Source organism: Mustelus asterias, chromosome 8, assembly GCF_964213995.1.
Source record: "Mustelus asterias chromosome 8, sMusAst1.hap1.1, whole genome shotgun sequence".
Taxonomy (NCBI): domain Eukaryota; kingdom Metazoa; phylum Chordata; class Chondrichthyes; order Carcharhiniformes; family Triakidae; genus Mustelus; species Mustelus asterias.
The window spans coordinates 76,064,501-76,076,932 of NC_135808.1; the positions used below are offsets into that span (position 1 = coordinate 76,064,501).

Sequence of the window (12,432 nt, forward strand, 5' to 3'; positions counted from 1 at the left end):
ATTTTGCTTACAGCTATGAATTAGTTTTATACTTAAAACAGTTTGGGGTATTAAATGTCGCATAAATATTCCACTCCCCTAATGATAAATTGTCTTTTCCACTTAATACAATGAAAACACTCAAAACACTTTAGTAATTATTTAATAGTACAGAATCTAAAACTTCATGTCGTTGATTTACATGCTCTTAGCTACATTTCAGAACATCAAGCCACAGCTTTCTTTGGTTTGGGCTGCGAGCTTCATAAACAATATAGCTAAAATCATTGTTCTTGCAATGATTGGTCTTATTTTATAACGTATAGGTTTTGACAAAGCTTAAAGTTAATAAATTTTAAATGATCAGTTCTTACTGCTGGAAAGTTAAAAAGTACGACCTGAAGTATCGACACTCTAACAAGAAGTAATTTACTTTGTTCAGGATTTTTAAAAAACAAATCCTACAAATGCTTGTCTTACTTTTTTAGAAGGGAGGGCTAGATCAGTGGTTCCCAACCAGTGTGCCATGAAAATAAAGATGCAAAATGATTCAAAATTCATGTAATCGAACTAAAAGTAACCTTCATCTTCAGCTCTGTGGTTGGTACATCCAAGACCTGACAATCATGCGCCAGCTGGGAAAGAACCACGTGATGTGGTTTAGATTTTTAGGTTGGTCAGGCCCATGCACATGACTAACGGGACTTGGAGCTGAAGACAAAGATCCCATGTGCCTGCACAAAAAAAGCAAAAACTCTGCGCAAAACCCTGGGAAAACCTAGGACCCCTACAGCGCAGAAAGCGGCCATTTGGTCCATCAAGTCCACACCAACTCCCGAAATAGCACTCCTGCTAGGCTGTCCCCTCCGCCTTATCCCCATGAGCCTATATATAAGCCTAGGTAGGTAGGGACATGACCGACGCAACTTGTGGGCCGAAGGGCCTGTTTGTGCTGTATTTTTTCTATGTTCTATAACTCTGTGCATTTACCATGGCTAATCACCCTAACCTACACATCTTTGAACTGTGGGAAGAAATCAGAGCATCCAGAAGAAACACAAACAGACACGGGGAGAAAGTGTAAACTCGTCACCCGAGGCCAGAATCAAATCCAGGTCCCTAGCGCTGTGAGGGAGCAGTGCCTGCCATGTGCCACGAGAGGGACAGGGAGAAGTTAAAAATGAAGTTCCCAGTAAGGGAAGACGACAAAATATGCCTCAATTTTTTTTTAATACAGTAGTATGGATTTTCACAGTAACTTCATTGCAGTGTTAATGTAAGCCTACTTGTGACACTAATAAAATAAACTTTAAATTTTAGAGGTGTGCCTCTAAACCACTGGGCTAGATATTGGAGATAGCAGTTGCTCCACAATTATTAATACTGTTAGTGTAACAGGCAACACTTCTCCAGGGCAAGATTGGTGATATTACAAAAGTTTACTTCAGTGGCTAAAGGAAAATTGAAGGTGAGCACTCAGCCATGTCTGAAGAGGGATTTGCTAATAAATATAATTGCCTTTCCTAATTTGTTCACCTTGTTTAATTCCTTGTCACAGAAATCTTTTAATCCTTTCTGACAGTTGTTGTATTTCAGCAATTCAGTTGGACTTGTATCTTGTCAGACAACAAAAAGCTGCAGCAATTCAAGCAAGTAGGATCATTGAATTATATTTTCCAGTATTAACTTCAGCTGTAATTTTAAATTTTTGTTGCTTTTTGACTTTCACAGGATTTGTCAAATTCACTGATTCTTTGAATGCTGTTTTCATTATTTATTTAAATTTTGAGTCCTTCATGATTTGAATTTTTTGGGGGACTTTTTAAACTTTTGTTCTTTAAAGGATTCAAAAGCCTATTCCAGCACTTAGCTTATTTTTTGGTCTGTTTAATTGAACTCAGACAGAAAAATCATAGAAATATTATATCTTAGAAAAAAGGTTTTTGAACAATTGGATGAGTTAGGAAATCACACTGTATATAGACTAAAGTTCACAACTCATTTTGTCACAAAGTTAATTGAAGAAACTGTACAGAAATCATAACTAAGATTATTGATTTTCATAATATATTTTCCCGAATGTGGAATGGATATGTTACATGATTCTGAAAATAATGCAAGTGGACATTTCTCAATTTTCAAATCTTCCCTGATTTACTTGTAAATGTGAAATAATTTCAGTATAAAAATGGAACCATATTTCCATTGCCATTTGTATGTTTGCTATGTGCACTTCTACAACAAAAATCTTCTCAATTTTGACTAGCCTGACTAGGGAAAATGGAACAGAGGCAAGGGGTACAGATTATGGAACAGAGTACACATTATGTCTCAGATTACGCAAGGGCCAGAATACCACTTTTAAATTTTTTTTGAGGATATAACGAGTGCGGTTGACAGAGGGGAACCGGTGGATGTGGTGTATTTAGATTTCCAGAAGGCATTCGATAAGGTGCCTCACAAAAGGTTGCTGCATAAGATAAAGGTACACGGAGTTGGGGGTAAAGTGTTAGCATGGATTGAGGATTGGCTATCTAACAGAAAGCAGAGAGTTGGAAATCAGTGACTAGTGGCGTGCCGCAGGGATTGGTGCTGAGGCCTCAACTATTTACCATATACATAAACGATCTGGAGGAGGGGACCGAGTGTAGGGTAACAAAGTTTGCGGATGACACAAAGATTGAGTGGGAAAGCAAATTGTGTGGAGGACACAGAGTCTGCAGAGAGATTTGGATCAGCTAAGTGAGTGGGCAAGGATCTGGCAGATGGAGTATAACGTTGGTAAATGTGAAGCTATCCATTTTGGAAGGAATAATAGTAAAATGGACTATTATTTAAACGGTGAAAAATTACAACATGCTATTGTGCAGAGGGACCTGGGGGTCCTTGTGCATGAATCACAAAAACTCAGTTTGCAGGTGCAGCAGGTAATCAAGAAGGCAAATGGAATGTTGGCCTTTGTCGCAAGAGGGATGGAGTATAAAAGCAGGGAGGTCATGCTGCAACTGTACAGGGTACTGGTGAGGCTGCACCTAGAGTACTGTGTACAATTTTGGTCCCCTTATTTAAGAAAGGATATATTAGCTTTGGAGGGGGTACAGAGAAGGTTCACCAGGTTGATTCCAGAGAGGAGGGGGTTAGCTTATGAGGAGAGATTGAGTAGACTGGGCCTGTACTCTTTGGAGTTTAGAAGGTTAAGGGGAGATCTTATAGAGACATATAAGATAAGAGGCGAGACAGGGTAGAAGCAGCGAGGTTATTTCCACTTACAATGGAAACAAGGCATAGCCTCAAAATATGGGGGAGTCAATTTAGAACAGAGTTGAGGAGGAACTTCTTCTCCCAGAGGGTAGTGAATCTTTGGAACTCTCTGCCCAATGAAGCAGTAGAGGCTACCTCGTTAAATGTGTTTAAGTCACAGAGGGGAGCGGGCGGGTAAGTGGAACTGAACCCACTATCAGATCAGCAATGATCTTATTGAATGGCGGAGCAGGCTCAAGGGGCTAGATGGCCTACTCCTATTTCTTATGTTCTTAAATCTTCCAGTTGACTTTAAGTATTGAGCAAGGGCTGGAACTTTGAGGCATAAATGAACCTTGCTCATTTTGGAATAATGTGCCTGTTTTTCCTTGGATTTTATTAGTATTGTCAGTGCTGAACATTGAGTGTAAACTGTTCATGTCCCAAGAATGTTTCTTACACACCTTGCAGCAACTCCCCACCATGCCCCCCACTTGGAATTTACCATCTTAGCTTTCACAGGCTAAATCTTAATGACTTATTACAATATTTGTATGTATGAAAACACAAAATGAGCATTAACCAAAAGACAGGTTTTTTTTCCATATTGATATTTTCAAATCCCAGTCACCAATTTAAAGCTGGGAAAATCATGAACAATTTGGAAAAGAAATCTTTGTTAATTTGGTTTTATATATTTTATCATTTCCTTTTATTCAAGAGAGTGTCTCTGAAAGCCCTCTCAAAAATCACATCAGTGTTTCCTGGTAGTAGTTGTTCTGCCATCTAGTGGTTTAACTTAAGTTTTGTAAAATTGCTCGTACTTCTTCTGGTTTATATCCCCAAGGTCCCCTTTTACCCTGAAAAACAAAAATTAAAACAATTAGTTATATGGTTGAATTAATCATGCCTTGTTTCTTAATCTCTCTGCCAAAGATGATGAGTCATTGACTTGCCTTGTTTGTGACTGAACAGATACTTCTCCAGAATAAATACCTAGCTTATCCTAATCATCTTATCATGAAATTGTGCTATTTGCATTCACAAATCTCCAGTACACAATGCTAAATAAAATACTCCCTGTTTTCTGTTTCGATAAGTTTACATGTTTTCTTTCATGATAAAATTTGTATAAACTCTATTTGTATATTACCACCATACTAATGTTGCGGGCTTGTTACCTTCATTGGCTAGATTTCTAGCATATATTTCACCATAATGCTAACAGCATGGGTTTAATTTCTGTTCCAGCTCAGGTAGGTTTGGGACCCTGTCTTCTTGTCCTGTCCATGGGGATGGAAGGCAATAGCAAATCACCATGAACAAAAACGGCCAAGAAAATGGCTCAGGATGAAGCATCAGCACACATGACATGATCAGTCCTAATACAGAACATTTTACTTTGAATGTACACAGCTAATTTTAGGAATGTCACTAACCACACCAACATACTGCCAATAAGCTAGTTCTTTAGAGAGACTTTAACACCCAGCATTCTTTTGTCATCCAAGTCTATTGTTTTATTAAACTGGCTGGTTGTACTGCTGCACTTGTGATTGAACATCAAACACCAGCTTTTATGCTAAGTTTATGATAAAACCTACATCCCAAATCTGTCATCAATGCTGTTATTGTTGAACTAATTTTCTTTTTAACTTCTGGATAAGTGTCATATTTCCCCCTTTCTTCCTATATTCACCAAATAGACAAACATCTACCCCACATTTCAATTTTCTCGCCAAACACAAAAACAAAATTCTACCCAATTCCAAATATATATTCCTCCAAAAATAACATTCCTAGCATAATAAAAGTTTCAATAATTCAGAAAATTAGATCCATAAATTTATCGATCACCTCTTCTAATTATTTCAACAATTTTTATCTGCATGACTCAACATCCCCATCAGGCCTCGTGACCATCACTGATGTTTGGTACATCTTCTGATTGGTTACAGTAATCTAACTCAGGCTTGTCTGAACAGCTAATGCCTGATTCAAGCAATAGGTGTGAAGAGTAGCCATGTCCCCAGCTATTTGTTTAAATCATGTGAGTTTTGTAAATAATTAAAAGTACTGGCTTGGCCATAGAAGACAGAGGGTAGCAGTAGAGGGGTGCTTTTCTGAATGGAAGGCAGTGACTAGTGGAGTTCTACAAGGATCAGTTTTGGGACCTTTGTTATTTGTAGTATTTATAAATGATTTTGAGGAAACTGGGCTGATTACTAAGTTCGCAGACGACACAAAAATTGGTGGAGTTGCGGATAGTGAAGAGGATTGTCAGAGGATACAGCAAAACATAGACCGGTTTGAGACTTGGGCGGAGAAATGGCAGATGGAGTTTAATCTGGACAAGTATGAGATAATGCATTTTGGAAGGTCCAATGCATGTAGGAATTATACAATAGATGGTAGAACACTTAGGAGTATTGACAAGCAGAGAGATCTGGGCGTACATGTCCATCGATCACTGGTGGATAAGGTAGTCAAGAGGGCATACGGCATGCTTGCCTTCATCCGTCGGGGCATCAAGTATAAAAATTCGCAGGTCGTGCTGCAGCTGTACAGAACCTTAGGCCTAATTTAGAATATCGTGTACAATTCTGGTCGCCACACTACCAGAAGGATGTGGATGCTTTGGAGAGGATACAGAAGAGGTTTACCAGGATGTTGTCTGTTCTGGAGGGTATTAGCTATGAGGAGAGGTTAGATAAACTCGGTTTGTTCTCACTGGAACAATGGAGGTTGAGGGGTAACCTGATAGAGGTTTACAAGATTGAGTGGCAAGGAAAGAGTGGACAGTCAGATGCTCTTTCCTAAGGTAGAAAAGTCAAGTACTAGGGGACATAGGTTTAAGGTGCGTGGGGAAAAGTTTAGGAGATGTGCGAGGCAAGTTTTTTTTTTTTACACAGAGGATGGTGAATGTCGAGAACGCGCTACCCGGGTAGGTGGTGGGAGCAGGTACGATAGTGGCATTTAAGGGGCAACTAGATGAATACATGAATAGAAGGAAAGGGACTCTTAAGTGCATACAGTTTTAGTTTAGGCAGGCATCATGATTGGTGCAGGCTTGGAGGGCCAAAGGGCCTGTTTCTGTGCTGTATTTTTCTTTGTTGAGAGCATATTTCTGCTTTTACTCTTTAAAAAGCGATGGAATGTAGCAAGGCAACATATAGGCCCGAAGTACAATTGTACAATTATAGCAGCTTTAGAGGGCCACTGACATGTATGGAATTGTAACCTAGTATGAATTAGCTTCTTCAGGAAATGTAGGGGACCAGAAATCAAATACATTATTCCGTGCTCCATGGCTTGGGCAGAAAGACAATATCAACTCAAAATCTAGTAGTGAGACCATTAAATAAATGGACATTGGTTTCATCATGAGTGTCATAATACTGTTACCTTGTAAATTATTTTGTCATTGAGCACCACGTATAATCTTTCTGGCATAGCTGCATATTTGGCAGTAGTCACATCATCCATAGTATCCACTACCACTGGACAGGAAGATTCCTCATTTAGCAATAGCCTTGCTGCGTCGAAACGGTCACTTAATGTTTTGTGTTGTTTGATATCCACGTTGTTTCTGAAGGCCCAGCCATCTGGGATAAATAGCAACAAAACTGAGCAATTATTGAAAAGATTGCACCATAACCATGTCATTTTGTTGTAGATGAGATGGAAAACTGGGATTTCTTAACTTGGGAGTGAGTAGAACTAGTCAAACGCGACAAACCAAAATACTCAAATGTTATTTATGTAAGGAAGAAAGCATAACAGGTGATATTTAATCCGATAGGAAACCTAAATATTTTACTGGACACCACCAGGATTGGTGGGTGCAGGAGAGAGAGTGGATAAAGCAAACAAAGCAGCAGGTGGGGAGGCAACTTTGTTTTATATTTCTTCCCCTCATAAAAGGACAAACTCTCACTAGAATATAGTTCCTTCAGTAGCAGCCACACTTGAAACATCTAGTCTGTTACTTATTTGTGAGCCACGACAAGCTAACTATGGAGTATACTACAGCTGAATCGAATTTTGTCTTCTGTTGTTTCCATGCATAAGCACTTCCGTAAAGGGGTGACTGCTAACTAATCAAGAGTGGGCATCAGCTAGACCCATTCATTCATTAAAAGCTTTATATAACTAAAAGGGGGAATACAGTTTTGATTTCAATACTGAGAAGGAAGAACTTCACTGAAGTAATAATGTAATGTTAGGGCCCTGGACCTGGATCCCAAATTACATTTCATTAGGAAGCCAGACTAGACTCCAACAGTTCTTCTATTTTTGGCATAAATGTGAGAACAGGATGCTTCACTCTAGGAGTAATTCCGCTAACAAATTACAGATTTTTATAGTAAAACAAAATTTAATAACAGTTTAACTTTCACTCTAACAAATGAAGCAGCTTAACTATTACCCGTCGAAAAAAATAAACATGAAAATACACAACTCTAATTTCTAACGTATCACTGTTTCAGTTCCAAATAAGCAACATTCTTCTTAGACTCAAAACCACTTTAAATAGTTAGCACCCATAAATATATTTGCTATGAGGGTAAACAGCCTTGAAGCTTTCAGAGAAGTTTTGTGGCGAGAGCAGCTTACTGACCACTGTCTTTAAACTAACCCCAATCAGAACTGAAAAGCTGTTTTTTTTTCTCTGCAATACCCAGCTCCTCCCATTAACCATAGTATCACATGACATTGCATGCCCAAACTTACCTTCAATTCCTTTAATCAAAAACCCCAGAGGACTTTTTTTGGTAAACAAGAGTCCATTAGTTCTCTCCTAAGTAAACACTACATGGCTAAAATAAGTAATTATCCTGCTTTCCAGCATCTGGGCTGTATTCCTTCCAGACATACCAATTACCTATCCAAAAAAAAACTTTAAAACCGTTCCCTTAAACATAAAAAACATATCTATAGCAATTACTACTATTATAGTAGACAAAAAGGATGAAATCTCTTCCCTGTTACACACCCTAGTTTTCTCTCTCCAAGACAAATGCTCGCGGTTTCTTAGTTGGCAGCAGCCCTCTGGCATTGTCCCCAAATAACATTCCTTTGTGACTGCCTAAACAGTAAGTGTTCATGAGGTATTTGACCATGACACCAATCACAGCTAATTGTATATTCATCTAACATCAATACATATTTGCAGTTTCCAACTTGGTTCATCAGCTATTGATCAGTAGGGGAATTCTGGAGGATTTCTCTCCTTAGCTAACTGACTGGCACTACCAGTTTCAGCTAGGATCAGCTTGCCAGCAGGTTGGGGATGAAACCTGGGATACATAAACTCAGCATATTGAGCAAAGCATTTACCACTCAGTCTTCAGTAAACATGGATGATACAGTTTTAAAACAGTTCAATGAATATAAGCAAATTCAAAAAGGCTTTTTTTTTTGCTGGGAATCTTTTTGTACCTGTGGCATGAGCTTCCTGAATGTAGACAATGAGGAAATCAGCTACGGAGGAAAAATCTTTGACAAGCTGCTTGAACTCAGCAAACTTGAAAAGAAACGGGGGTCAGGAGCAGCTTCCAAAGTTCAACACCAGTGGCCTATTTTCTGGAAAGAAAAAAAAAGTCATTCCATGGGTGTTGATGTACAAGATAGAGATAATTAACAGTCAGCTACAGTGTTCAAGGCTGTGGCAACAGAAAAGTTGCTGAGGTATGCTAAACAGAGATAATATCAGTTTGGATAAGAATGTACTGAAGTTTACTTATGCAATAGATTACCATACAAGGCAACGCGCAGTGAAATGACCAACCAAGAGGGGCAAAATAAACTCAAATTTACCAGGGAAAAATAGATAAGCATCAGCATTTACTTTTGTTAAATTATGCTCCAACTTCTCTGCTTGCATATTACCATTTTTTTTACCTCAACATAAAAAGCTATTATAAATAATTGTAGAAGAATAAGGAAAGTTTGTAACTATCGAATGACATCGAAAATGCTGTATAATGATGAGTTAGTGCAGATTACATACACCTCTTAAATATACATTACCTACCACACCAAATCCCACATACGTGACACTGAAACTGAAGAATAAAAGGGATCTTTCTCTTTAAGGAATTTTGTCACCATGAATTACAATATTTGGCAAAGGAACAACAAGGGAAGGTAAAATTTCTTTCTTCTGCAACAAGTTACCTCGATTGGGAATGCATTGCCTGAAAGGATAGATTCATTAGTAATTTTAAGGCCAATATAATGTATATAAAAAACTGTATAGGGAAAGAGCAGGGGAGTACGACTAATTGGATAGCTCTTTCAAAGAGTAAAATGTCCTCTTTAGGTGCTGTATGATTCTATGAACACAAGAATATATGTATATTCAAAACAAAGCCAAAAAAACTAAAACAGTAACTTCTCCATAATGAAACAAACTATTTGAATGAAATAAATAGCTTTATGTTATCTTGACAAAGAAGTGCATGACATTGTGGGATATTCCGTTGGGTAAGACTTTATACCATAATGCATTTACTGATTAGGGGAGCTATCCATCTGTTATATGTTAACTGTCCTTCTGAGCATGTGAGAGTGATGCTCTCTCTCCTTTGCTCATAAGAACCTGGTTGTCAGGTGCAAGTTGCTCCTGGTGTTGCTGTAGGTCTGGTCCGGACCCCATTCTTCACAAAGTGGTAATTTCAGTCATCTGAAGATTGAAAATGGACCATGTCTGTATGAACACAATGTCAAATGTCTGAAGGGAGGAAAAAAGTACCCAATATTATCTGTATCCTGATGGCTACCTTTGTGCGCAGCTGCACCAAGAATACATGATAAATGTCATTGATCTGAAACAACTCTGCTTCTCTTCATGGATGCTGCCTGATCTGCTGAGTATTTATAACATTTTTTGTTTTATATCAGGTTTCCAGCATCCACCATATTTTGCTTTTGTATACAATTAAAAGGGTTTTCTACAAATTCCGGCTCCTCATTGTACTATGCTGGGAGGGTCTTAGAAAGTGGCTTTTCCCCATTGCACCTTTGTAACAGCTATCCAAAACTTTAGAGCGTGCCTCAGGATGTACTCCTGGACCTTGGAATGTGCCAGTCTGCGACACCTGGACATCAATAGCTCTTCGCACTAGAAGACCAACAGGTTTCTGGGAGACCAAAGAGAGTCTTTCATTACGTTTATGGTCCTCCAGCCAAAGTTGATGTTCAGTTCAGTGTGTGTCCCTCAGAAGAGCCCGTACTGCATTACAGAGCTACTTGTGATGAACGTCAACAAAAACTGCTGCACATTTTTCTAGACCTGTTTTGCAAATGCATATTCCAGAAGTTGAACAATAGTTTCTTCCACACTGCAACAGCCTGTAGAGCAAATGCAGATGGGATGAGGCTCCAGGATTTGACTGGGGAAGGTTCATCTCATCAGCCAAGCTATGCTTTGTTACCAATTTGAAAGTTTTGGCAATGAGGCATTTTGCCAAATTACTTTGGAAGTTTGTTCGGGGAACCATCTGACTGGATCCACCATCTCCTTTTCCTGCAGGGTTTCAAAGGCATTACATACAGAACATTATTTGCGGTCAAAGGCATTTTTCTGTATTAGCCTTTCCATAAGGTCCGGGTAGGGTGCCACAAAACTGAATAGAATATTGTACGGCAATGTGGTTAGACCTATCGTTTGCAACACCAGGGACAGATAAAACCTCAGCACGTAGTGACACTTGGGCTGGGATTCTCCCAAAAAAATTCTACATGTCAAATTTGTGTAAAAGCTGGAGTAAATCCTGCTGGTTTTTTCAAGCGGTATTTTCAAAATGAATCTCCCGCACTCTATGCACTGCAGAATGCACTAACACAAATCACGTGAAAAATCAGTGGGTGGGGCCTATTCCCACTGGAGAGGCCAGTAGCACAGCGTCGAGCGGGCCACTGGGCATGTGCCGATCTGTCAGTGCCAAGGTCGCCGCATATGTGGTAGCCCTGCACCGCCGGCCTCCTAATCGCTGGCCAGCCCCATAGTCCGATTGCTGCCCCTCTCCTGCAGCCGTGGCCATAGTCGGGGAGAGGCTAGCAGGCCCGGAGACTTCTGGCATTGAACTGACCATGCTGGAAAAACTGCGCCCGGAGACTCATGGAGACCATGGCACCCAGTGGGAAGTCTGCTAAATGGCCTCCGCTTGAGTATCCCAGCCCGCTGTGCTGCTCCCCTTTATCTTTGTGCACCCAAGTCTATCCACAGCTTGATGCAGCTCTCCACAAAGGTGGCCATCAGAATATGGGCAAGTTTTGAGTACAATACCAGTATCTAGTATTGCATGCTTGATCGCTCAACGCCAGTGAAATGCAGTCCAACTGTTACAGCCTATTGTGGGCGTATTTGCATTCTTTTAAAATGATTGGAGGTTTCCTCAAGAGCAGCTGCACTTTGTTGCACAAGATAAAGGTGGTAGGGGGAGGGGCCCACTTACATAAGTTATTTCTGTCAAGTCCACACAAAACTGAATGCTTTCCTTAATTTTAACATCGTTGAGAACATTCAAATAAAACCAGAAAGTTCTTGAAAGCCTCAAGGTTTGCCAGACCTTTGGAGAGAGAATCAGAGTTAACGTTTCGAGTCCAATATGATTTATTTGTAACGGGCAGTGTACTGCCTCACTAACTCAGTATAAATTTACCCCAGCACCTTTCAGATTCATTCCCATAACCAGGTTATGCATTTACCAACCAGGTTATGCATTTACCATCCAGGAATCCAGCTACATTTTAAAACTGCAAATGGGTTAAATTAAATGACTTTGGTGGGAGTCCAAACCACGTTACTATTGTCAGAAAAGTTTCTACTTGTTATCTACCTTTTAATGCTAAGGTTAGAACATACCTTTCACAAAATCAAGTATTTTATGTTCTTTATTCTCCAAATCGACGACCCGGGTATTGGGAGCAGACGACCCCTGAAACGCTTCATCTCCACAGTTTTGGATTAGGTTGCGAACCACGGAACCGAGAAAGCGCAAACTGAAGAACGTTGGCCCCCAGTCTTCATATTTGAACTTTGGATTTAGCGTCATGGTGGTTTTCAGGCCCGCTTTCAGCATGAACTTCTTCACCGTTCCGGGAAAGAGGAGGTGCAGGATTTTGCCGGCTGCTGTGTGCAGACAGGCGGCCAGCACCAGGATCAGTGTCTCCACATAAACCAGCAGCTTCCCCATCTCCACACAG

The 12,432-nt window shown here is 39.8% G+C and overlaps 1 protein-coding gene across 1 annotated transcript; it reads right to left on the reverse strand.

The window, feature by feature from the left end:
• Positions 1-94: 94 nt before the first annotated feature.
• Positions 95-12,429, reverse strand: dio1 (iodothyronine deiodinase 1). The gene is made up of 4 exons (XM_078218282.1): positions 12,092-12,429; positions 8,662-8,805; positions 6,625-6,824; positions 95-4,079 (listed from the first exon to the last, which is right to left on the reverse strand). Exons 1-4 carry the CDS (start codon positions 12,420-12,422, stop codon positions 4,014-4,016), a joined length of 741 nt encoding a protein of 246 aa, XP_078074408.1. The 5' UTR covers positions 12,423-12,429; the 3' UTR covers positions 95-4,013.
• Positions 12,430-12,432: the final 3 nt, after the last annotated feature.